This window comes from Callospermophilus lateralis, chromosome 3, assembly GCF_048772815.1.
Source record: "Callospermophilus lateralis isolate mCalLat2 chromosome 3, mCalLat2.hap1, whole genome shotgun sequence".
Lineage (NCBI taxonomy): Eukaryota > Metazoa > Chordata > Mammalia > Rodentia > Sciuridae > Callospermophilus > Callospermophilus lateralis.
Window position 1 is genome coordinate 108777192 of NC_135307.1, and position 27853 is coordinate 108805044.

Genomic DNA, 27853 nt, shown 5'->3' on the forward strand with positions numbered 1-27853 from the left:
TCACTGAAACTTAATTTTTATTCCAATTGAACATAATGGCTAGAAAGAAAACAGCTAACAATCCAAATAATGTGCTTAACTGGAAATTAAAAGTAGTTGATGTGCAGAGTGCCAGTCTTAGCTCTCTGATGATGGCTATGCCAAGAAAGCATAAAAAAAACGGTGTCTTTTTGATACATGACCTGGATGTGAACATTTACAGCAAAGAACAAAAATCAAGAAGACAGGAAACAGAAAAAGGAAAAACCCTCAGAATCCCAAACCTCAGAAATTAGTATTCACTTAACACAATGGTGAAGACTTTTGATAGTAAATTTTTACAATTTGTAAAATGTGAGTCTTCAAAAGTATTTTTTTCAATTTCAAAAGCTAAAAAAATCGAAGTGGGGACAGTTAGTTACACTGGCATAGAAGAGCTGCTGCCTGTCAAGATGACAATCAGTCCTACTTCCAAAACACAGTGAGAACCGGTGAGCCTGGCGAGCCTGAAGGAAGAGGCCGACTGGTGGTGCTGACGCCACTGATTGTACAAGAACACACTGGGTCACCTCACAGCAACAGCAAAGGCCACATCTACTGCTCCTCCTGGCTGATGCTGAGGTTGCCTTTCTGCACCTCAAGCTCCTCAGCACTGACCATAGATGGGTCAATGGCAGCATATTTGGTTCCATGGAACTGCAGCAAATGTATCTGTAGAGATGGAGAATTATTATTATTTTTTTTAAAAAGTATTTTTTTTTTCAGTGCTGGGGATTGAACTCAGAGCTTCATTAATGCTAGGCAAAGGTGGTGTCACTGAGCTACACCCCTATCCCTTTCTTTTATGTTATTTTGAGACAGAGTCTCACTAAATTGTCCAGCTTGGTCTCACACTTGAGATCCTCCTGCCTCAGCCTCCTGAATAGCTGGGATTACGGGTGTGTACCATCATACCCAGCTCGAATCATTATTTATTTATCTTTGGTATCAGAGATTAAACCCAGATTGAGCCACATCCCTGGCCCTTTTTTATTTTGAGACAGGGTCTCGCTTAGTTGCTTAGGGCCTTGCTAAGTTGTTGAGGCTGGCACTCAGCCAGAATCCTCATTTTTAATGGATACATTAATGAGAAGAATGTATACTGCTTTATATAAAAAGCTTGGTTTGTAACCTGGGCAACTTAGTGAGACATTGCCCTAAAATAAAACATAATGAGGACTGGAGATACAGCTCAGTGGAACAGTACCCCTGGGTTCAATCCCTAGTTATCACAAGAGGGACTGGTGGGGAGCCCAGCTGGAAAACACCACCATAGCAGATTTTTTCCACCCCAGTACTGAGGAATGAACCCAGGGGTGCTCTACCAGTGAGCTACAACCTGGCTTTTTTTGGGGGGTGGGGGTGGGGGACAGTGTTTCTATATGTTGACCAGATTGGCCTCAGACTTGCCATGGACACCATGCCTAGAGACCATAGCAAATGTTTTATCCTTCTCAAATTAGAATCTAATACAAACTAATTAGGAAAAAATCAGCAAACACAGAAAAATAAAAAATACTACAACATGAGACCTTGGATCCTAAATTGCTTTCTTTGTAACCAGTCCCTCCACATTCCTAGAACTGTCTTCATAAACATCTTAAATGGCTGCATGCTGCTCCATGAGCAGGTTTTACTCTTCTGTTGCTATAAGTTAGGTCCTCCTCATCTTCTGCTACTATGATTAATATTCTGGGCATCAGTTTTTTTTTATGTGTAGGATCCTCTCCCTAGGATCTATTTCCACTCATTTGTGGAAATAGAAAGAGAGGACTAGCTTTGTAAGGCGATAATTTTTGTAAAATTGCCCTTGTCACTGCTATTCCAATATCCTAGAGGATAAAGATGTAGGTTTTAAAATTTCTTTAATGCATTAAAATTAGATTTAAAGAGTAGCTTCATGAAACTCAAACTAACCTCATTTAGGTCTGATAGACATCTTGCTTTGGCTGAACTGTGTCCAAGAAGTAATGTCATATCATACCAATGGCCACCTTAGTGTGTGGACATGGGCTTGCTGCTCTAGAAAGAGCTGGTGGGCACAGAGTTGCTCATGGTTCTTTCATAATATACCTGTTTGAAGTCTTCTATAAATTATAAATGTAAATCACATTTAACAAGTTAATGCCTTGTTCTTCTCATTCCCACAGAGAATTCTGTTCTTCCCTTATTTAATCCATCATCCAAAAAAAAAAAAAAAAAGCTTTGTTACAAACCTTTAAGTTTTAGGTTCAAAGTGCTCTGCATTGTAAGATAGGACTCACCTGTACATAAAGATTCACTTCTGCACTTCTACACAGGTAGGGAAAATTGCCTCCAGTTTTAAGGTGAGCTCTCCGGGCATTAGGATACAGTTTGTACATTTCTTCTTTAGCTTCAGTTGAAAGTGCACTCTGGTCAAATACCTTTAAAAATAAACAAACATTGGGCTAGGGGTATAGCTCAGTTGGTAGAGTGCTTGTCTTGCAAGCTCTAAGGCCCTGGGTTCAATCCCCAGCACCAAAAATAAATAAATAAATAAATACATACATACATACATACATACATACATAAATAAATAAAAACAAACAAAGGCGGAGATGTTCTTTCCTAGTATGGAGGGTGTCACCTCAAGTGTTTCTTTCTCATGAAGACATAACACTGACTGGCAACCTGAACCACCTTCTAGTGCTGACCCCTGAGCACTTCTAACCCAATCTCACACCTTAGTTAGATTTCCCTGTAAAATATCCCTTGCATTTTTTGGTGGTGGGAGTGGAGGGGGGAATTCTACCATGAATTTCCCTTTTCCTCAAATATACTTAATTAATAGAATTAACAGTGAACAATCATTACTGAAAAATATCAATTTAAAAAAAATCACAAAATCTCAAAAGCATTTTTATTCATTAAAAACAACTACACATCTGGGCACTATGGCACACACTGATAATTCCAGCTACTCAGAAGACTGAGAAGCAGGATCACAAATTGAGGCCAGCTTCAACATCTGTCTCAAACTTAAAACAAAAAACAAACCTGGGGATGAAGCTCAGTGGTAGAATGCTTGCCTAGCATGTGTGAGGCCCTGGATGGAATCCCTAGTACCTCACACACAAAAAAAATTAAGTCATATAATCTCAGTGAAAAAAAAAAAAAATTCCAAAAGGTATTTAAAGAGCATAGGTAAAAAGTCCAAATTCTTTCTTGGAGGAGCCACCTTTTGAAATCTAGAGAATATGATTCTATATGTCTTTCAATGCCCAAACAAGTTTTTCAAAAAGTAATTTAAAAATAAGAAACCACACACACACACACACACACACACACACACGCACACACAATTTACACAAATAATTTTAAATGCATTGCCAACTAAATATTGTAGTTTTCCTTGGTCATGAACCCAGGTAGTGAACAAAGCTGCAAAAGGAGAGTAGGCTGAGCAAATATACTGTGAGTACCACTGAAAAGCTTGCTCTATGTCATGGTGACTGTCAGACATAGCAATTACAGCAGAAAATAAAAGAGTTATTTACTGCTTGTATAATTTCCTGACAAATCAATTCTTAAAAATACATTATTTGCATTTAGGAACAAATTCATTTGAGGCAAAATAAAATAATTACCTTATTAAAAAAAGTAAATTTTTGAGCTGTAGCTCAGTGGTATAGCACATGCTTAGCATGCAGGATGTACTAGGTTTGATCCCAGCACCTCCCCCCACCAAATTTTTAAGTCGAAACCACAGTGGGGGTGGGGATGTGGCTCAGTGATAGCATGCTTGCCTATCATATGTGAGGCCCTGGGTTTAATTCCCAGCACTGTTTAAAACACAAAACACACACACACACACAGTGAGATACCGCTTCACATCTATTAAGATAGCTGTAATCAAAACAAAATACAGATGGGCATGGTGGTGCATGCCTGTAATCCCAGTGGTTTTGAAGACTGAGGCAGGAGGATCATGAGTTCAATGGCAAGGCACTAAGCAATTCAGTGAGACTCTTTTTCTAAATAAAATACAAAATAGGGCTGGGGGGCAGGCTGGGGATATAGTTCAGCTGGTAGAGTGCTTACCTCGTATGCATAAGGTCCCAGGTTCAATCCCCAGCACAACCACCAAAAAAAAAAAAAAAAAACCAAACAAAACAGGGCTGGGAATATGACAGGGTCTTGTTCAGTTGCTTAGGTTGAGTGGTTGAGTGTCCCTGAGTTCAATCCCTGGTACCAAAACAAAACAAAAACCCCAAAATACAACAAGACAATCTTGTTCAGGATGTGAATGTGCATTACGGGTGGGAATATAAAATGGTATGGCCCTTGTGGAAGACAAATGGCAGTTCCTCAAAAAATTAAACAGAATTGCCACATGATGTAGCAATCTCCCTTGTATCCTTGTATGTAGGAACCCTCAAGATTAAAAGCAGGGACTCTGGGCTGGGGTTGTGGCTCAGAGGTACAGCGCTTGCCTAGCACATGTGAGACACTGGGTTTGATTCTCAGCACCTCATACAAATATATAAATAAAATATTTCATCATCAACTAGTAAAAATATTTTTAAAAAAGTAGGGACTCCACTGGGTTCATTTCTCAGCATTGTATATAAATAAATAAAATAAAGGTCTATCAACAACTCTCTCTCTCTCTCTCTCTCTATATATATATATATATATATATGGCAGGGACTCAAACAGTTTTTTTGGGTTTTTTTGATACCAGGGTTTGAACCCAGGGGTGCTTTACCACTAAGCCACATCCCCAGTCCTTTTTATATATTTTATTTAAAGACAGGGTCTCACTGAGTTGCTTAAGGGCCTTGCTAAATTGCTGAGGCTAGCTTTAAACACAAGATCCTCCTTCCTCAGCCTCCCAAGCCACTTGCTTCAGTTAACTTTTAATAACAATTTTCATAGAGGCAATATTCACAATAGCCAAAAGTTGAAAACAACAATTCAAGTAACAGATGACTGGATAAACAAAATGTAGAATATAAAATGGAATATTTTTCAGCCTTAAAGGAACAACATTCTGACACACATCGAATTGGTGAATCTTAAAAATATGGTAGGATTGGGAGTGTAGCTCAGTGATAGAGCACTTGCTTAGAATGACAATGCTTTGGGTTAAATCCCTAGAACTGCAAAAAATTAAAACATTGTGCTAAGTGAAACTATCCAGACATAGAAGGATGGTAGTGTATGAATCCACTTACATGATGTATTTCTTAGAAAAGGAAAATTCAAAGACAGAAAGTAAGATTGTTGGTTGCCAGGGGCTGGTGGGAAAGGAGGAACGGGGAGTTAATGTTTAATAGTTTATTTTGGATGATAAAAAAGTTCTGGAAACAGAAGATGGTGAATGTATGTGATGTCACTGAACTGAATACTTACAAATGGATAAAGTGGTAAATATTGTTATATATGTTTTAAAAAAAGTTTTTGTACTAATTGACTTTAGGTATTTTTTGATTGTCTGAGGGGCACTTTCTCTTTGCTACCCAGATGTGAAATAGCTAAAATATACCAAATATTTTTTGCTTTCTGTTGACAAGAAAGCAAAAATAAACCAAAATGGGCAAAGACTACTATGCTTGTTTAAATTTATGTTTATTTCAACAGTATTAATCTTGTGAGGAAAAATCCAGGTCAAGCAATAAACACATTATTTTGGAATTGAGAAAGCTGAGGGCAAATGTAAAAGGCAAGACAGCACTTGAAGCAGCACATTTAAAATCTGAAAATTGTATCTTGGCAAATAATTTCAAAAGGTAAAATATCTATTTTACTTAACAGGAAGCTTACATCCATTATGGTTACAGGGATGTCCCGAATTTTATGAGGTTCCACATAAGAATTCTGACAATTCAGGGTAAGTCTTGAAGCCAGTTCACTCTGACCCAAACTTTCCAGCTGTGGAAAAAAGACATGTTGGGTTTCTGACATTTTGTTTTTTATATTTACAGTAAATCAACAAATAACATTTGTATTTATAAAGGTGGTATCATGTACAGTAGGGCCAGAAAAGTTACCAATAAAGAGAAACAGAGTATTTGAGAGACCCTGGAATGGGTTTCTCTCCTGGTGATCTTTTTTCTCTTCTGGAACCTGACTAAGGTCCCATAAATGGAACCTGGCCTTTCAAAGCCCTTAACTGAAACTCCCTGCTTCAAGGAGGTGCCTGTGGGCACCATGCCAATTCCCACACCTCAAAGGTGTCAGATAAACATCTAAAGAATCTTTGAGCTAGAAGAGACCTCAAAAATAACCTACCTATTAAGTTCTAAAGGCAAGCCTACAGCCAGGTACAGTAGTGCATACCTCTAATCCCAGCTACTTGAGAGGCTGAGGCAGGAGAATCTCATGTTCTAGGCCAGCCTCAGCAATATAGTAAGACCCTGTCTCAAGATAAAAAAATAAAAGGGCTGAGGTCTAGCTCAGTGGTAGAGTAAGCCTGGGTTCCACCATTAGTACTACATAATACAACAAGCTTACAGACATGGTTCATCAGATTTACCTTGAGAAAAAGAGGCGGAGGGTAAAGTAAAACTTACAGATTCCCAGTATCATATATCCAAGGATACCAGATTATGAGAGGCCTTAGAATCTATTTTTATTTTATATTTTTGTGAGACAGGGTCTGGCTAAGTTGCCTAGGCTGGCCTTAAACTTGAGATCCTTCTGCCTCAGACTCCCAAGTCACTGTGATTACAGGTATATGTCACTATACCTATCTTTTAAAAAATTTTAAGTAAAATATACTTTCAACTGGCTCATAAAAATAAATATTGCTCATTGATGAGGTAATGTAACATTTCAATACATGTATACATTTTGTGATGCTTAAATCAGGTTAATAATATCTATTTCTATTTTTCTTTTGAAATGGTTAGTAAATTATTATCTATAGTCATACCAGAATCTATATTTTAAAAGCTACCCATGTGATTTTGATGAACAGCTATTGGGAAGCACTAATGTAGCCAAATCCTTACTAGCAGTGATATCTGTTGGGAGTATTAAAGTTAATATGGAAGGCTGCTTAACAAAGACCTCTAATGCATATTCAATGAGACAGATATATCTTTAGAGACTAAGTACCTGTGGAAATTCCCAGTACAAGGTGTTCTCACCCCAGTACCATGATCCTTACCCTGTCCACCATGAAATCAATGGCATCAGCCATCATTGGGTCCACTGGGCCAGACGAAAAGTTTCCAAGAACTATCTTTTTGAGCATAAATGCTGGCATCAGCCAAAAGCTGTAAAACAAAGACCTGGTAATTCAAATTTTCAAGACTATACATAAATGGCAAATATTCACTTAACATTTAATAGCTAGATACTTGGAATCTAGAGATTTAAAAAAAACCTACTCCCTTCAAAGAATTCAGCATGTAGACCCTATATGCACTTTTCTAAGCTCTCAAAAAAAATTATGGTCAAATTAAACTTTTATTTGAGTATACAGAATATAAGCAATATTTCAAAAATACTTTCACTGAGTTAGGCATTCTGATGATTCCAGGATTTTTTCCACCTAACTGATTTTATTTCCAATGGCTAAACTATTTTCTTTGAGAAACTGATAATTAAGAGAAATATTCCTTCTTTCTAGTTAAAAAACACCTTCTGATTATACCAAAATGAAAATTATCATGCCCCCTAAAACTTGCTGTTAGCCTCACCTGGGTTAATTCAGAGCCATTCAATCTTTGTGAATTTCTATATGTGATTTTTAATTGATTTTATTACATGAATTTCAATTTTTTTTCAATTATGCTGACATCCTGGTATAATTAACAGTACAGGATCAGCATGAAGAAAGACAAGAATGCCAACCAGCTACTAGCTGCTATTCTCCATCAGTGTAACACATCAGTGTAACACTTGCCTAGGTTCAAGGCAATCTAGGCAGCTGCCTACAGCGGAGGAATTTCAATTATTGAGCCAGCATGGAGGGTAAATGCTAATTTCTCTAAAACTATGCTGAATATTATTTATAAAAGATGAAGATCACCTTCTGATGCTAACTTTCATTGGAAGTTGACTTTCTCTTCAAAGAACCACTTGGCCATCTTCCAGTTAACTAAGTTTTCTGTCATCACCACTTTCTCTTGAAGGTAAGGGTGGGCCAGGAAAAGTGGCCCATGCCTATAATCCCTCAAAAATTTGATGCCAGCCTCAGCAAGTTAGTGAAACTCTGTCTTGAGAGAATGAGGGAAAAAAAGTCTGGGAATGTAGCTTGGTGGTAGAGTGCCCTTGGTTTCAATCCTCAGTACAGCGGGAAGGGAAAAAAAGAATTCTCTCTATAAAACACTATTTGGAAAGGGATAAGAGTTGTTGGACTTTTGTTCAAATTGAGAATTTGTTTGTTTATGTATTGCATTTGTGTGAATTCATTCTTTGTTTTCAGAATGGGAGGAACACTATCAATCCCAAGGAAATCCTGTTAGGGCAGATTTTAGGTAATTGGTTCAACTGTAGTTATGAGTCCACAAAAAGGAAAAAAAAAAAATATTTGCTTTTGTAATACTGCTTGGTACCAGTATCCTTTGGAGTCAAGAAAGATATGGCTTGAAAATAAGTTATGAAAACAGCATTGGGCAGGATTTAATTCAAACACACCAAGGTAAATCACGCCTAGGATTCCTAAAAAATAGTTTTGGCAGGGGTTCCTGTGAGTGACTTGTGTTGTGTTTTTGGCAGGGATTTCTCAGGTAACACAGCTTTTTTTTTTTTCTGGTGAATTTATATGGCTATATGTGTTAATTGAATATTTTTGTTGATCAGCATGCCTAATTTAAAATATCTCTTGTGAATAAGTATAAGATAATTCTTTAAGTACATTTATAGAATAATACATAAGACTTTTAGCTGTTTATTTTTTCTTCTGCTTTCTGCTTATATTAAGATCATTTTCTTACTCAAGGTCACTTAGAGGTTTGTTATTTCAGCCAGTCCTAGCTGAAATACAATATCTAAAGAGTTAACTTTTAGAATAAATCCATGCCAGTTGGTGGATATAGCTTTTAAGGTGTTTAACAAAAGATAGTGACTGCAGAAAGAGGATGTAAAACACATGCTTCTTTGGTGGCTTCTGCATTAGACTTTCAAAGAAAAGGTTCCTTAAAGAAAGATAAGGTGCCCTCTGCTAAGATCAATGCATCTACTGTCTGGAAAAACACTGGGCGGGGGTGGGGGGGAACTGTCCTAAGTTGAAGAATGTATGAGTAGAAAAGAAAGGAAAGAGAAAAACTGGGGGCTTGCAGATGGCAGAAAGGAAAGAATATTCAGATCCAGAAAGAGGCCCAGGAGCTAGTTCCCTTGGATCTAAGGCACCTGATACAAATTCACCCAGAGGATCTCCAGACAAAATTGACAGTGGGGAACAAATTGATTTTCTGGTGGATGCAAGCACTACTTCTGAATATTAAGCTGCACATACTATTTACATACTATTCCTGCAATAGGCATCTTGGGAAAAATAAAGGACCACACCTTTCAGCAACCTTTAGAATACCATCATAGGGACATCATCCTAAAGCACAGTTTCTTGTGTATGCCAGAGTGCCTAATTTCCTTTTGGGAACAAGATTTTCTATATAAATGTTCAAGTAATCTTTTTACAAAGACATTGCAACATTAAGGTCCCACCTGAACAGACTCAGTATCTGCCATTAGCCCTCTTAATGTCTAAGGAACAATCAGAGGGACATGTAACACCTGAAGTTATCTGAGAGGTAAGGCCCATTATGTGGGCAGATAGGACTCCTGGCAAGGCAAAAGATGCTTCCCCCATACAAACTGCCTTTAAGGAAGGGAAAGGGTAGTGCCTTTTGAAGAGGGAGCTCAGCATGGGATAAAGCCCATTCTTAAAACGTTTCTTAATATGGGACTCACCAAACCTTACCAGTGTCCATATAACACACCCATTCTTTGGGTCAACAACCCATATTTGACTGAATATCAATTTCTTCAGGATCTACAGACAATAAAAATAGGATCTGTACCCAGGAGTGCCTAATCCATACACTCTGCTGACTATTCTGGGAGAATACTGACTTTCAGTTCTGGACCTCAAGGATGCCTTTTTCATAATTCTGGTAGAAAATGAATCCCAAGAACTACTTGCATTTCACATATTCAGTTTGTTCTACAATACTATTGGACTATACTGCCCCAAGGACTTAAGAATTCTCCCACTTTGTTCAAGAAAATTCTGGCTAAAAACCTACCTTAGGTCTTTCAATTTAGTTCAGGGACTCTCTTGTTACAACATGTGGCCTAGTGAGCCCAATATATGACAAAGGTCTTGCCAACACAATAGACTGAATTATTTAACACAATATGAATACAAAGTGTCTCAGAAAAAGGCACAAATATGCAAGCAACAAGTCATTTATTTGGGTTCTGCTTTGTCCCAGGAGCAAAGAGATCCTTTGCCAGACCATAAACATGTTTGGTGGTAACTAAGGATTTTGGAGAATGACTGATTTTGGATTGCCACTTATGGGCTTAGAGTAAAACTGCTCTATGAGGTCCTTAAGGGTCATAATCTTGAGCCTCTAGAATGGACTAAGGAATCTCAAAAGCTCTTTGATACGGTGAAGAAGTTAGTAACAGCTCCTGCCCTGGGTCTTCCTGACTGCAAAAAAAAAAAAAAAAGCCTCTCAGCCTGTATGTGCATGAAAAACAAGAATTAGGACCTGGAGTTTTAATTCAGTCCTTAGGAAATGTGCTGTCTCTAGCAGCATGTTTTCCCAAACAATTGGATCACATAGCTAAGGGATAACCCTCATACTTGCCAGAAGTTGAAGCCACTTGAGTATTCTAACCACTTGTGTATGTAAAGAATGGGGCTTAACTAATGACCAAACATTCCCTGAAAGGAAATGCAGAAATGGGAGACAGAAAACTCTGCCTTGTGACAACCTTTGTGTAGGTGTCCTACCATACCCTCTCCCTAATAGAATTAAAAAGGAGGCTACTGGCTCACCTCAGGAAGAATGGGAAAATACCAAATTATTCTATTAAATAATATCAGCCACGAGACTATAGGTTACAGCTGGGCTGAGTTTAGCCACCTTATTCCCCAATGAGCACCATCCCGCCACCCCCTTCAACATAACTACCTGTAGATCATTGAACTAGAGTATTCCAGCCAGCTGAATCTTTGATCAGCCTTTGCCTAGTCCCAAATTACAACTGTTTACAGATGGGAACAGTTTTATATACCAAGGTAAGTGCCAGGCTAGGTGTACAGAGGTAACCTTATAAGAAACATTGAAGACAAAAGCATGCCCTCCCTGAAATTCAATTCTGAAGGCAGAAATTGTTGCCCTTACTAGGGTTCTTTCCCTAACCAAGAAAAAGGGGGTCCCTGGAATCTTGCAGTTACTAGAGGTGGCTCACAAGTCTCTCTAGATGGTCATAATTCCCTATTATGGTCACCAGAAGGGGAGAGCATAGTGAATAAAGGAAACCAACTGACTAAGCAGCCAAGGCTGCTAGGCTGGTGACAGCCCTGATGGGGCCTCTGGTTTTCTAAACTGACTTATCTCGATAAGACTAAAAAAGTGCTAAAGAATGGGGCTTAACTAAAGGCCAAACAGTCCCGGAAAGGAAATGCAGTGCTTGAGGAATAATTCAGATCCTGGAAGTCCTAAACAATGATAAAACACATCTACCACAGTACTCACTTTGGGAGAAATGCCACTCTTCAAAGGATACAGAAATATGGGACCAAATGTATAAAAACTGTTCAATATGTCATTCAAAACTGCTTGAAATATAATCTGAGGGAGATATAACCATCAGGCCTATACAAATGGGAGGTCAGTTTAGGGAATGGCCCAGCCAGACCTGAAGTTGATTTTACTCAAATGTCTCAAGTCCTGGGAAATTCCAGATATGTTAGTTTTGCAGATACTTTTCCTAGGTATATAGAGGCCTACCTGACTTAACAAAAACAAACAAACAAACAAACAACAACAAAAAAAAAAAACTGAAATTCTCAAGACTTTTAAGTTAGAATTTGGAAATTAAACCAAGATTTGGGTTGCCTAACAATTCAAAGTAATAATGGATTTTCCTTCATTTCAGCTATCACCTAACTGGTATCTAAAATGTTGCACATAAGTTGATAATTATACTCTTTAGAAGACTCAGTTAATGGGAAAGACCAAGAAGATGAATCACATTTTAAAGAAAACTAATGTAAAAAATTGTCAGAAACCAACTTAACTTGGGATAAGACATTACCAGTTGCTCTGTTACAGATCAGGGTAGTTCCCTGAAGCAGATTCAAATTGAGTCCTTTCAAAATGCTCTGTGGTAGGCCATTTCAGATGTCTTCTCCATAGGAGGACACCATGACTTATTAAAGGATCAGGACCAGTTGGTGACAGTATGTAAAAACATTGGAGACTATATTAACTTTGGTATATCCCACTAATGTATCTATCCATCCATTCAGTCTGACGACTGAGTTTTTCTAAAAACCTAGAAGGAATAAGGACCAGACCAACAGTGTGTGGCAAAGTAGACCAGACAATCTGAAGAACTTCTAAGAACCCATTTTTCTGTCAAATTAGCCAGAGTAAAACAGGAGATCTACCTACCACATGAGCGTAAAGTCTGCAACCACTGACTCGCCCATTCCAACAAGGCCATTAGATTCCTGGACTTTTGCCCCAAGGGAGAACCCCAAGTACTTAATTTAAGAAAAAATGAAGGCTCAACAAAATGAACTGGTAATATTTACCAAAATTTTCCTCCTTGGTGATCTTATGAGATAACCCTCTCAAATGCTTGATAAAACCTCCAATGTCTGATCAGGAATATGGGTCTTGGGGAACAAAGTTTACCTGATTAAATGAAGATGGCTCCCTCAGTATGGTCATATCCTACTTGAACCCCCTCAGTTCACCCATTAGCTCTAGATTTAATGGATATGTTCACTATATAGGGGGTATGGACAAATAAGGAAAACCTTTGAGATCCTACTGGTAAACCATATGGAAGGATCTTATAAAGAGGTACAACTAGTTCTCCATAGGGAGAAAATGGGCTAGCCCAAATGGGAGCCTGTCCTAGGCTGCACTCCTGAAAAAAGGATTTTGATTGTATCCTGAAGGATACAAGGGAATGTTGACTTAGTTTAACCTGGCCTAGAGTTAAAACTCCAATGCAGAACACCATTTGTTATATGGGGATATGCTGATTTTGTTGGGGAGAAATAGACCACACAGTAATCATATCTCTTATGTGATGCATCAGAACTAATGTTATAGTAAAGGTTTACTGGAACAGGCTAAGACTTCAAGTCCAAATTAACCATTCCATTCCATATAACCCCTCCTTTGCCTGCTTTCAACAGGAAGTGGCCAGAGCAATCATTGCCCTTTGTCCGACAAGATTGTGAAATAGAGTATTGACAGTTGGGAAATTGTGACTGTTCTTATGAATATCCTTTGCTAGAAAGAGCCTGTGCCTCCCTGAGCATGCAGCCCTTGTTAATCTTTTAAATTAGCAGCACAAATCAATAGATTACCAGCTACCAGGTTTTCCCCTACAGATAAAAGGAACTTAAAACCTGTGTTAAGATTTTTTTTTTTTTAATTTGTCCTACTTAGTTGTACATGAGAGCAGAATGCATTTCAATTCATTGTACAAAAATTAAGATTTTTGAGGGGATGCTAGTCCACCATTCTTGGTCTTGCTGAATAAATATTTTTCTTTGCCTCAACAACTTGTCCTAGATTCACTGGGCCCTTTGAGTGTGGAGTAAATAAACTTGGGTTTGGTAACAGGCCTTTTTTTTTTTTTTTTTTTTTTTTTTTAAGATAGAGCCTACCTTGCTGGCAATGAAAGAAGTGAACAGTAAACCAGCTTTCAGGTACTATCCAATATCTATCCAACTAATTAAAATGATAAAATCAATGAAGGGATACCTCTGAGGAGACAGGTACCCCAATGTTATCCCCCAAGCATTTTCACCACTTCCATATTTCTGGAGACATGATATCAAGTGTCATGATGTGAAGAGCATCTGCTGGTGAACTAACCGCTCTAGTCTTCCCAGTTGGAGAACACATCTCAGGAAAATAACCCAGAAAAGGAAGGAAAGCAATGATTTGTACAAAAATTTATAGCAGTGGTGGAAAACTGGGGAAAGCCAAATGCCTAATGAAACTTTTAGTCAATATACAGAACTGTTCACACAAAAAGTGAGACAAGGAGAACACAGTAGCAGTTGATGCATTGTGAATGTACATTAAGCAATAATTTAGAGTAACAGAAATAGATGAATTAAGAGTTCACTTGCAAGTGACTGTTTTAATTTTAAAAAACAAGGAACTACAAAAGACAGAAGATAGGAACCTTTCTCTCCCACTGCACCAAAATCCAAATTCTACTGAATAAAAACAATACCTTTTTGGTCCAAAGTTTATATTCTCACCTGTTTGCAGTCCAAGTTTGGTTAAAGATAGAGGTATCACTGAAGGAATTGCAGAGGATGAGGGAATGGACTCTAGGTGATTTGTGAGTATATTCAGCAAACTTTTGGGCCAAAAAGCCTCCCAAAGAAGCCCCAAATAGATGAACCTAATTATAAACAAACATAAGGTAGATCCTAAAACACTGATCAATCATGACCACGAGAATCAAAAAGTTGCTTTAATTATCACTAACTACAGAATATAATGGCATCACTACCCAACAGACTGAACTATGTACAGTAATTAGAAATTTAGAAAACACAGCTGGGTAAAGTGGCACTATGAGACATAATTAATTAAATATATAGAATACACACACACACACACACACACACACACACACACACACAATTTTCCATATATGGGAATTCACTAAAACACAGTGAAATGTAAACTTTAAAAGGATAATTGCATGGCTGGGTGCAGTGGTGTAAACCTGTAATCCCAGCTACTTGGGAGGCTAAGGCAGGAGGATAGCAAGTTCAAGGCCAGCCCCAGTAACTTAGTAAGACTGTTTCAAAATAAGAAAAAGGGCTGGGGGATTTAGCTTAATGTTAGATAACCTTTGGGTTCAATCCCCAGTGCTTTAATAAAAATAATAATTGATTATGTGAATTATATCACAATAAAGCATTTTAAAATATAAAAAGAAGCTGAGTACAGTGGCACATACCTGTAGTTCCAGCTACTTAGAAGGCTAAGGATCACAAGTGTTCAAGACAACTTAACCATAATCTCAAAAGATAAAAAGGGCTGGAAGCCAGGGTAGAAGCACATGCCTATAATCCCAGAAACTCAGAAAGCTGAGACAGGAGGATTGCAAGTTTGAGGCCAGCCTGGGCAATTTAGAAGACTCTATCATAACATAAAATAAAAAGGAAGCACCCCTGGGTTCTATCCCCAATACCACAAAAATAAATAAAAACAAAACATTAGGCTTTGCAAGATAGAGGCAGCATTAAAATCACATGTAAGTAATTAGCTTCAGGGTACTCACTTTATCCAATTGTAAATGGTCTAAAAGTTTTCTGAATCCATCACAGAATTCAAGATGGTCCCAATAAACTGGATACTGCAACTGAAATGATTTTTTATTTTAAAAACTACAGAAGTAAAAAATGCAACATGTCTGAAAGATTTAGGACTCATCTAATAGCATTTCTCATTTGCCCAAGCTTTGTTTCCATATTCAAAATATGTGAAAATATTCATCTTCTAAGTATAATAAAGAATATTTTACTTAACAGTGCAGAATTTAAAGAGAATTAAAAGCAGCAGGGTAGGCTTGTAATCCTAGTGACCTGGGAAGCTGAAGTAGGAGGTTTGCAAGTCTGAGGCCAGTCTTAGCAACTTAGTGAGATGCTGTCTCAAAACTTTTAAAAAAAAGGCAAAGGGCTAGAAATGTAGCTCAGTACCTTTGGGTTCAATCCATCATACCAAAAGAAAAAAAAAAAAAGATTTAAATAATAGATGAGAAAGTCTAAGCACTAAAACAACAAGGGTGAATAGAGCAGGCAGACCTCATCCAAATAAAGAAATAGTTTCCCCTAAACCCAATTTCATTCTGAATTGAAGACATGATGCTCTACTTGCTCAGGAAAATAGGAAATAAAATCTGTTCAGAGGAGAGCTTCTTCTCTTTTTGGTAATATTTCTTTAAAGGGGTGTTCAATAAAATTGTTATTTTAATCGACCCACTCTAAAAAATTCCATTTGTGACAAAAAAAGTAGCCTATTAATGCTATCAATGATGAAAAAAGAAGTACAAGTCATAAATTCATTTTAATGGAATTTAGGCTTGTCCTCTAAGGATTCCCCCTTTTTAATATACATACAATTCATCTGATGGGCTTGTTGTTTCAATGCTTAGATTTTTTTTGTCACTGGAAAAAAAAATCAACGGAAAAAATACTGCCATGTGAATTATGGGATTATTTTGGATGTAATATATTACTTTTATTTTTAAAATTCTATTTGTGGATAATAATTCCACTATTCTGAAACAGGATGGAGACCAGATTCTCCCTAGCCGAACATCTGAGAATTTGTATCAGATAATAACCTAAAAGAAAGGGGATGATATTTTTATGAAGCCTTTAATTTAAAAATACCCATACCAGGCTGGGGGTATAGCTCAACAAGAGAGTGCATACTTAGCATGCATAAGGCCTGGAGTTCTATTCCCAACACACACACATTTGAGTACAAATGAAACTGAGGAAATCTGAATAAGACTGGCAGATTATATTAGTATCAATACCCTAGCTATGATATTGTGTTAGTTTTGTAAAATGTTACCACTGGGAAAAATATAAGAGGAATATTTCTTTGCATTTGTTCTTTTGGTGGTGCTAGGGATCAAGTTCAGACTTCACTCAAGCTACGCAAGAGTTCTACTACTGAGCTAAACTGAGCTAAGCCCAATCCTTTTTTTTTTTTTTTTTTTTTAATATTTCTTTTAATTGTAGATGGACACAATACCTTTATTTGTTTTATTTATTTATATGTGGTGCTGGGGATCGAACCCAGTGTCTCACACATGCTAGGTGAGCACTGTACTGCTGAGCCACAATCCCAGCCCTCTTTTGTTTTTTTAATAGTTTAATGTATTTTATTAGCAAGCTTTACAGGAACAGCACAGAAAACAGATAACATTCAAAACATATACTTACATGTAGAAACAGAAAAATATAGTGACTGGATGTAACTTACTGTATAATATAAATGCTTCAAGCACTATTTAGTTGCTGAACAATAAGACATTTGTTTTAAAAAATTCAACCAGGCACAAAGTACATGCTTATAATCCCAGCTTATAGGGAGGCTGAGATAGGAGGATCCCAAGTTCAAGGCCAGCCTGGGAAACTCAGCAAGATGCTGTCAAAATATAAAAATTTTACAAAGTGGAAGTTCAGTGGTAAAGCACCCTTCAGTTCAATCCCCAGTACCATAAAAAATAAAACAAATAATTTAATCCAAAAGTTGGCACTATCCAGAGAAACTTTAAAAGTTTATTTATAACGATTATAAAATTGAACTTGTTCACTGAAACATTTTAACTTAAAATTTTACTGTTTTAGATCTGGGGTTGTGGCTCAGTGGTAGAGCACTTGCATTGCTCATGAGAAGCACTGGGTTCGATCCTCAGCACCACACAAAAAATAAATATAGTCCATCTACAACTAAAAAAATATTTTTTAAAAAAGTTACTGTTGGGCTGGGGATGTGGCTCAAGCGGTAGCGCACTCGCCTGGTATGCGTGTGGCCTGGGTTCGATCCTTAGCACCACATACAAAAACAAAAGATGTTGTGTCTGCCGAAAACTAAAAAAAATAAATATTAAAATTCTCTTTCTCTCTCTCTTTAAAAAAAAAAAAAAAAGTTACTGTTTTACATCTCTACATTTGAATTAAAAACTGACGAAATAAATTAGAAAAACTGTCAATATCTGATTTCTCCCCCTATGTTTCCACTTACAGTCATATATTTAGGTACCGTAAGATCTTGTGGAAAAAAAATCTAATGTTCATAACTACCAATAATAACAAGAAGAATAATTCATTTTTAAAAAATTGAACATTTCATCAATTTGCATATCACCCTTGAGATGGGGCCATGCTAATCTTCTCTATATCATTTCAACATTAGTATACGAGCTACCAATGTGAGCATTTTGTGTTATTTCTTACAAATACACGTGACTCTGTAATCACCTCAATAAAAATGTGAATTAAAAAAGACCCATGCATTTTAGTTGTTAGATACTAATGAATATCTAATAAATTTCAAAACTTCTGATCAAATTCTGATGACAGTTTTGAAGACACTGCTGGCCTTTTCTTGATTCACTATCTAGTTAATAAAAATAGAGGAAGACCACCTCAAGAACCTTGAGGGCAAAGAAATATCAGGCAGAAGCTAAAGTTATTGAGACCTGCCAGCCTGGAGTAATAAACACATTGTCAGCATCTGCTTACACTCCCCAGCAGGTCAGACACCTAGGGTGGCTCATTTCCCTTCCCAGGGTATAGAGGACTGAGACGAAGGTGCACCTACTGCTCTCCTATGATGTTACATATGAAGAAGGATGATGAGTACCTAGAATGCAGGAGGATTAGACTACAGAGACTCAAACATGTCATCTTACAAATATTTTTAAGAAATGAGAAATGAAGCCAGAAAGGAAAAGTCCTGGGGAGGAAGGGGGCAGCAGGCAATGCTTATAACTGTTTTCTCAAGAGAAAGGCTGTCAGGAGGAAGAGGACTTACATATTTGGTGTGGTAGTATTGGTGGTAACCCTAGTAGAATTTTCAGTTACCTTCCAAGAGAAGAGAACTGATCCACTTTCTCTTCTTTAGATAGGATACTGGCTATAATTATACAATTTATTACTAACACGGAGCACCATGTGCATGCTAATATTCCAGGGTCAGAAACCACTGCCAGCTCCAAAGCTAAAGAAGGGTCTCTCTTCTTCCTCACAAGTTAGAAGAGCTATCAGGCATGTAATCCCAGCTACCCAGGACACTGAGACAGGAGGATGTCAAGTTCAAGGCTAGCCTTGGTAACTTAGCAAGACCCTGATTCAAAAAACAAAAAAAGGCTGGGGATGAAGCTAGTAGCAAAGCATCCCTGGGTTCTATCCCTAGTACTAACACTGCCCCCGACCCCCCGCCAAAAAAAAAGTTAGGAGACCAACTTCCTCACCAACCTGTGCTATTACACAGGCATTGGAGGGAGGGAAGCTACAAGCAAGTGCCTTCCCTATACACACCTTTGTTTCAGAGAAAGAAATCTGAGAATGAACAGGGGACACTAGGTTGAGACTTTAGACCAAACTTGTAAAATAACAATGAAAAAAAAAAAACTTCTTAACCAATACTAAGGATATGAATTAACAAAAGAACCTTATTTCAATGTCAAAGATTGACATTAAAAGCAAGGTTTTCACTCAGCAGATTCCTGTAAATTAGTAGATCCCTCTGTTGACTTACATTCCATGCTCAACTTCCTGGAAACAGTGGTGATACAACAGGAGGGGAAATGGAGTCAGAAGACTGAACTTGGTCTCTCCCTCCACCATCTATCTGCTGGCTGTGTGACTTTGGGTGATCACTAAAAATGACTGCACCTCGGTTTCCTCTTCTATACACAAGGACAAATGCTTCTTACTATTCAGAACTATGAGAAGTGTGTCAGGAAAGAATGCATGTAAAAGCTGGTACACAGAAGGCTACCATTAGCAGATCTCTTCCAAAACTCTGTATATCTGTATATACACACCAGTTTCCTGCAACAGGTTTCATCTCACATTTTAAAACAGGAAAAGACTATCTTATCACATTAAAAAGAAGTGCCCATCACTATGATTATCAGAAACAGAAGCATAAAAAACACAATCTGAATTTTAACACTGAAGTGATAATACTTACAGCTATAACCCGATAGCCCCATCCAGTCAAAGCCAAAATCTGCCGGAAAAATACATCCGCAGTTCCGCTAACAGGGGGGAGAAATATGAGAGGACACCTGATACTTCTGGGGCCCGCATCATAAAGCGACCATATTTTACTGTCATCATCATCTACGATAATCTGGAGGGAAAATTACAAGAAAAAAATGGAAAACTTTATGAAATTTGGGTTTTATACTATTGCTTTATACTAATTTCACTGACAATTTTAACAGTACTGCTTTGTTACAAGGTAACTTGGGGATCACACCAGATTAGCATAAAAGGCCTTGGTTTCTTTTTCTTACTCCAAATATGCTAACAGATTGTTCAGAACTGCTTTGTAAACTTCCAGAGAGCTGCTTTTTTTCTGTTTAAATTTTCCTGTCCATCCATGATAATAGGAAGAAGTCTACTTTGTTTACCACTAGGCAGTAAACTCTGTACATAGCATCTTATTTCTCCCCTATACTTCCGGTGGTGGTGGTGGTGGTGGTGGTGGTGGTGGTGTGTGTATAAGGAGGGCAGTATACACAGTCATTCTCTGGCACTGGCCCAGAGGCCTGGCTGGATCAATAGGGTCAGAGAATAAACAAGGGACGATAAACTGGAAAAAAATTACATCAATTAAATTAATTCCTACAACTACTTCTAGAATATTTAGGTAAGTGGGAGCAAAACAAAACAAAAAACGACCCCTGAACTCTTAATGATCTTTGACAGAGCACACAACAAATCCCAATCTTGTAGTAACAAAATCATGTAAAATGAATGCATCTTCAAAATCTCCTAGGGAATTACTTTAATAATCCAATTTGGAAGAATAACACAAAAATAGTATGTTCACACAAATATGTTCTGAAATGGTACATTCTGAAATAGTACATTCTGAAAATGGATAGAGACAATGTTATGAACATAAGTGTGTTTATCACTTTGACTTTCTCAAAGGACCCTGAATGGCAATTTTGTCATAATTCCCTAAGAAAACACAATATATTTCATAATTTAAAATCAAACACCAAAAAATTTCAAGCAAATTCATCATGACTTGTGAACCAAGCTGACTGACATCAATTAAAAATTACATCAATTAAACTAATTCCTACAACTACTTCTAGAATATTTAGATAAGTTTGGGTGTTTTAGGTCTGGTGATCAACATGCTGAGGGAGAGAGTCCATCAGGAGGAACTTGTTACTTGAAGGGATGGAACCAAGTAGAGGAATCCCAGAGGCCAACTCTCCTTTTAGTATAAGCAATAGTCTCCTAGAAAGCAAAAGGGAAGGGGAGCTTTGGTAAGCAGCCCAAGTTCTTCTGAATTTGTCACCAGATTAATCTGATTTCAATACATAACCTACCAGGCAATGTGACCTTTAGTATGTTCCTTATCTGTGAAATGAGCACCCAAGGATCCAACTTTTCAAACTGCTCAAAGTGTTAAATAAGAAATCTGGGGAGTGCCTACAATGTCCTGCCTACACCTGGAGAACTGTACCTTAGATTTCTATATGGAGAACAATTTTTTTTAAGGGGGGGGGGAGAGGGAGAGAGAGAGAGAGAGAGAGAGAGAGAGAGAGAGAGAGAGAGAGAGAGAGAGAGAGAGAATTTTTTAATATTTATTTTTTAGTTCTCGGCGGACACAACATCTTTGTTTGTATGTGGTGCTGAGGATTGAACCTGGGCCGCACGCATGCCAGGCGAGCGCGCTACCGCTTGAGCCACATCCCCAGCCCGGGAGAACAATTTTTTTTTATTAATTCAAACTTGCATGATTCTTCCACACTGCCTGCCCTGACAAAATGATTATGAAAGAGACATAGAAGTTCTTGAGATCACAGTACTATCATATTGCTACAGGGGAATCAGCAAAGATTTTACTCTGTGATGTGAACAGCCTTTGTCTAGTGTGATCCCTGAACATTTGGGATTAAATCTTTGATATAAGTGTTTAGAGTTTACAAATATCTCAGGCAAATAGGCTTACAAAGAATGACTATAGCAGAGTAAGTACATCATTGCAAGCAGAAGTCTATAAGGTGACCCACAATAAATCTTAAAGCTGAGAAAGAGAAACAGAACTTTACGGTACTTAATCTATAGTTGGTGCTGTCAGCCTTCCACTATACCACACTAAAGAATACACACATACCTGGTTACTTGAATATGTAAAGCAATTATAAATAATGAGTACTGTTATACTTGTGTTTACTCTTGAATGAGTCTTAATGGATGCAGTGCATCCCAGAGTTTGACACTTGGCAATAACATTTACTCTCAAACACTACTAAGGCATACATCTAAATCACATGCAAAAACAATACAAGATTTTGCAAAGAGGTATAGTAAAATCATACGTACCTTTTTAAGGGGAACTGTACTTCTAAACCAGTTATAATCAGGAGAGACTTTAATCTCTCCCATGATTAGCTGAAATGGAGGTTAACCCTGAAATAAAAGCATGTGATGTTTCATGTCAAAAATTCATGTTTACATCAGAATTAAATGTAGAGTCTGGTCTAGCTATATCAACAACAGTTTAAAACCAAGGAAATGGGCTATTTTATCTTGTCAGTGTATATTTAAACTACAGAAAACTATTTGGTGGAATGCTAAGAGAGATAATCATTTCTCCCCTCTAGTTCCTCTAGAAGAGTAATCTGGTCTAGAAAATTTAAATGACGTACCCGAGATCACATGGCTATTGCAAAACTAGGTTCAGATGCAAGACAGTCTTTTCTGACACCATACTGCCTGCCCTAGTTAAGTAATTCCAAACTGCAGTATCATTGCCTGTCTTTTGACTGTGTCTTAAGAATCCATTTTAATAAAAATGTTGCTGATTGATTATATGGAACAGTCCCCACTAGAGAAAGGAATTAAAATAAGCCTGTTTTCTGATAAATTCACAATATACCATAAATCTAATGCTAGCAGAACATAACTTCAGAAGTGTAGTTTGTAATACTAAATATAGGCAAATTTTACTGTTCTCATTGATGTGAATTTAAAGTTACTCAGAAAGATCTATGATATAAATGTGAAAGCACCATAACCAGCAACATAACATCTGTCTTTAGAAAAAAATGCGTGGACTTCTAATGCAAGCTTAGTGATTTCTAGCTTTTATCTCTCTGTGATGTTGGATAAGTCATCACCATCTTTGGGCTTGTTTCCTCACCTGAGTTCGACCAGTGTGTCCCCAGAGTCTAGAATAGTGCTTGGCACATAGCAGGCATTATCTATTGACTAAGAAAATGACTACATCCTACGGGGACTGAACTAGGCCCTCCTAGAGTCCCTTCTAACCCTGGCATCTGTGAGCTTTGTATTGGTTGAGTATCAGCAATTTCAAGGTTGCCCCTCTTTGCTTAGGCATCTGTTATGTCTTAACAGGAACCTGAAATTATAATTCCCTGTTGCAGAGTCTTTATTGTCAAGTGAGGAACTTTTACTCATTTGTTTGTAATGATACCAATACTTATCTTGTACTATGTCCTTGTACCTCAGGGCAAGCCTAGATTTCCTAGCATGGCTAAGATGAGTTTGAGATGCCATTCAATTCCTGGGCTGACTCTGAACTGTTATTTTAGAGAATGTCCTCTGGACTGGCAAGAAGCAGAGGATTCTAAACTCAATAGAATTCTTCCTCATTCATTGGCCTTCCACATCTGCTTCTACGGTTATACAAATATTACTTTGGAGAGTTACTAAACTGAACCCCCCAGGAGACAGAAATGTAGGCATTCCAATATTAGACTTGATTTACAACTGGGACATTGTAATAATGGTTTCATCTCTCAAAGTTAAGATGGTACTTTTTGAAAAGTTTATTAAAACCATAAGTTGCTTCAAAGTACCAAGAAAATCACTAGTAATCTTATACTGAAAAATCAGTGTGCACAGATGTAGTTATTGTTCATGTTAAAATAAAGAAAATCATTGTTTGCATAATCCATTGTATCTTAAACATTAACATGTTAAAAAACTAAGTAATTTTAACTAGTCTTAGAGAAGCTGGTTATTACTTTTAAATGAAAACAACTAGCATATATAGTTAATTCTGGAATATTTTCCACCTGGACAGTCTTTAATTACTCCCATATCATCTAAACACTTCCTACTAGAGACATTTTCTAGTATTACACTTCTAAAAACAATCACTCTGTTCTACAGAGGGGGAATATAAAAACATGTTAAACAAAATCTCAATATATTTTTTAAAAAACATCTAATTAAAGCCAGAAAGTTTGCTTCTAGTCTCAATAAACATAGGATAAAAAATAGTTTTAGGAATCAGTTGCAATACACAAACCAAATTACCACACAAACACAAAGACTTACAAATTCACCCAATCACCTACTTCTTTCCTATAGTAAAACTCTAGAGATGTTTCTTACCAAGAGTCCTCAGTATAATTCACAACCACCTCAGTATTATGACATGTTATAACTAATCTTGCTAGATGGAGAGATTCCACCCAGCTGTGACTAAATTTTTGCAGGGACAAGTGATTTTAACACTTGTGCAAGTTTGGCAGTAATGAAAGGTGAGACAGACAGCAAATGTTGCATCTGACCAGCTGATGTCTATGAGAAAAAGACTCCCTGCTGCAAAGTGAAAGCAGCTGTGAGTGGTATGAAAAGGAAAGTTTGTTCTAGCTCTCTTTCATCCTCTAAAGGGGTAGATACTTTTCCAAGTCACAAGAGAAACATTCTGTCTATGGCACAGAAGGTTAACTGAGATTGTAACCAAATTGGTCAGGATGAAATAAAAAAGAATGTGGATGGTAAGCTCAACACTGTTTGATCTTTTGTGATTTGGTTCTTCACAAAAACAAAAGCACCTTTTCAGGCTAGTGGGGAAAGGGCCAGGGAATGGTCTTAATCTTGATTAAGCCACAGTCCAGGGGTGTTCTGAACACCCAGTTCTCTGGCCCTTTCTTGTGCTGCTGAACAATAAAACAGCTAGTTGAGATGAGTGTGTACCATCCTTCAGGGAGTCAACAGAATCTCCCAGGCTTTAGTCAAGAAAAACATTTTACAAATGTCACATATCCAGCTTAACCAGTCACAGATTTCTGACCCCTTATCTTAATCTATAGTTGATTTACATATAGAAAACATGTAATTATCAATAATATTAGCAAAATATATATATATGAACCCAACTCTTCTCCGGGTGATACATTTGTCGTGGCTTTTTTTTTTTTTTTTTTTTGTCAGAGATTGAACCCAGGGCTTCAAGAATGCTAAGCATTTACTTTTACCACTGCAACTGGCTTTTAAATTCAGGTCTCCTGGGCTGGGGTTGTGCCTCAGTGGTAGAGTGCTTGCCTAGCAAGTGTGGGACCCTGGGATCCATCCTCAGCACCACATAAAAATGAATAAATAAAGGTATTGTGTCCAAATACAACTAAAAAATAAATATTGAAAAAAATAAAATAAATTCAGGTCTCCATTCCTTACCATACTAATGTATAGCTATCTTTCTTTTCTTTTTTTTTTTTTTAAAGATTTCTTCAAGGGAGAAGTATACCTCTTTATACCTCTTTTCTTCAAAAATCTATTCCACTATCTATAAATCTCACAGCAGGAAAAGCTGCCTACCCAACATCTCTTCTGCGACACTTCTTGAGCTATCAGCGCAAAAGCTTTTGGAAAATTGAACACAGCTACTAGGTTACTGCTTAGTCTGTTGAATCTTTGTACCAACAGAAGCTGGACCACTAAAAATGGAGGAAAAAAAAAAAAAAAGCATAAGCTTCTAATTTATAACTTCCCAAGAAAAGAAGAGGAAAAGTGCGACACTGGACCTGCCACTTTCCTCATCCCCCATTCATAAACCACATACCTGGCCTATCACTTTCGGGCTGAGGTACAATCCCCAAAACGACTGGCCTCTACTCAAACGTTTCTTAAACATTTACTGAAATAGCTAGTTGTGGTGGCTCCCGCCTGTGATCCCAGCTACTCCTGAGGTTGAGGTGGAAGGATCGCCAAGTTCGAGGCCAGCCTGACAACTTAAAGAGATCTGTCTCAAAGTAAAAAAAATAAGAAGGGCTGCTGGTGTAGCTCAGTGTGGAGTGCCCTTGAGCTCAATCCCTGGTACCAAAAAAAAAAAAAAAAATTACTGAAATAAAATGTTTTGGGGGTATGTCCTCACGGTCCCAGGATGAATATGCAGGAGGATGCCCTGATAAAGCCTTCTGCCTTCCCCCAACCCCCACGAAGAGGCTCCAAACAGTCCTCATCAGTCCCACCAGTGACAGCCACACAAAGGTAGGGAGGGTCACAGGCACACCGACCACCACCCATGAACTCAGACTTGGCCTCAGACATAAAAACACTGAGACACACTCACACACGTATGCAATCACGTGCATGGTCACATGAACCGGCCCACTCGGGGGCTACACACAAAGTCACACCCGGCCGAGGTAGCCGCGCATGCTCCATACACACCCATCTACAACCCCACACACACCACACACCTACATTCCCGATTTCCATAGCCTCACCGACCTCTCACCTGCCGTGGCCACCCCCACGTCCCTTTGCTTCCAGCTCCAAGGCGGCTCTTTGCTCCTATATCCGAGTAGATAGAGGCGGCTGGGACCCGCAGCCAGAGCCCGGAGGACCCGCAGACACAGCTGGCGGGGGAGCGGGGGAGCGCTGGAGCCCGGCCTCCGAGGGGCGGGGCGCGCGGCCGAGCAAGCCCGGGCCGCGGCGCTCCCTCCTCCGGAACCGTGCGCTCAGCGGGCGCGAGCCTCCAGCTTCCGGGTTCGGAGGAGGGCGGGGCTACGTCGCGAGGAAGGGGCGGGGCTGCGTGGCTCCGGCGGTCACTATGGCGACGGCGCGGGCTGGAGAATGGGCGGGGAGACACCTGGCGCCATCAGGGATGCTGACGGTTGTGGGGGCGGACATTAGTCCCAGCGGGGGCGACGGGCGCAGGACAAGGTCCGAGCTGTCACTGGGTCAGCCCTAGGTCATCTGTCTGACATGGCATTCAGGAGGAAATTATGGTAATGGAAGAAAGGGGCGCTTGGCTTCAAGTTCGCGGGCGGTTTCTCCGTCGTGGAAAGCTTTAAGGAAACACCTTTGGGTTCTGAGCTTTGTATGCTCCTTGTGTCTTGGCACAGCCAGAGACACCCTCCACAGTTTTTTCTCAAAGCCTCCCCCTCCCGTGTGCTGTGTCTTTTGGGATTTCTGGAAACGTACTCCCACTCAGCTTCCCGTTCCTTCAGCCTAGGCTTGGCCTCAGACATACATCCTCTTATTTGAAATATTGAAAATATTAATACTAACATTGTAATTAATATTAATATTGTAATCATTATTCTTAAGCAAGATATTGCAGGCGCCACAATTCCTTTATTTCAGTAAAATATTTGCAGGTTCAGTTTGAAATAATAAAAGGTTGAATAACATGTAAATCTCCTTGTTTGAGGTTTCTTAGGGATCCTGCAGCAAGATCTTGTTGAAAGTGCCTCTCTGATTTGTTTTAGTGAAAGGCCTGTGGACTTTGCCCTTTCTCTGGAAACTGTTGATGGGATTTAGGTCATGGTAGATCCCAATGGAAACTGCATCTCTAGTTGGGACTTCTGCCCCTTGGTTCAGGAGCCTCAGATACCAGTCTAGAATCTGGACAAATCCCAAAAGCATTATCTCTCTCTCTGTCTCTCTCTCTCTCTCTGTTTCTCTCTCTCTCTCTGTTTCTCTCTCTCTCTCTCTCTCTCTCTCTCACTCACACACACACACACACACACACACACTGTTTTTTTTTCCCTCAATTAACTCTTTTGGAGGTGCAAGTCAGTCACAGAAGAGATCTTTTATTATAAGCCTCATGTAGGTGTATGAGGTATGTTCCCACAGACGAATTTAAAGTTGGGG

At 38.4% G+C, this 27853-nt stretch overlaps 1 protein-coding gene and 1 non-coding gene across 3 annotated transcripts; both read right to left on the minus strand.

Annotated features, from left to right (window-relative positions):
- On the minus strand, positions 1–26576 carry Spg21 (SPG21 abhydrolase domain containing, maspardin). 2 transcript variants are annotated; one of them, XM_076848629.2, is made up of 9 exons: positions 26490–26576; positions 22319–22405; positions 19938–20099; positions 15502–15582; positions 14465–14610; positions 7154–7262; positions 5806–5913; positions 2283–2423; positions 1–690 (listed from the first exon to the last, which is right to left on the minus strand). In XM_076848629.2, exons 2-9 carry the CDS (start codon positions 22379–22381, stop codon positions 574–576), a joined length of 927 nt encoding a protein of 308 aa, XP_076704744.1. In that variant the 5' UTR covers positions 22382–22405; positions 26490–26576; the 3' UTR covers positions 1–573. The 2 variants fall into 2 exon arrangements, with proteins under 2 accessions (XP_076704744.1, XP_076704745.1); XM_076848630.2 differs by having other exon boundaries at positions 26483–26563.
- LOC143396012 (U6 spliceosomal RNA) lies at positions 18070–18176 on the minus strand. Its single transcript, XR_013090911.1, has one exon. It is a non-coding gene; the product is annotated as a U6 spliceosomal RNA (small nuclear RNA).
- Positions 26577–27853: the final 1277 nt, after the last annotated feature.

Bases quoted from the DNA above. Each gene is read 5' to 3' on its own strand.
- Spg21 (XM_076848629.2), bottom strand. From the start codon at position 22,381: ATGGGAGAGATTAAAGTCTCTCCTGATTATAACTGGTTTAGAAGTACA. The intron at 14,611-15,501 runs GTGAGTACCCTG...GTTTATAATTAG, and splicing joins ACCATTTACAATTGGATAAA to GTTCATCTATTTGGGGCTTC. The intron at 691-2,282 runs GTGAGTCCTATC...CCATCTCTACAG, and splicing joins AAGTGAATCTTTATGTACAG to ATACATTTGCTGCAGTTCCA.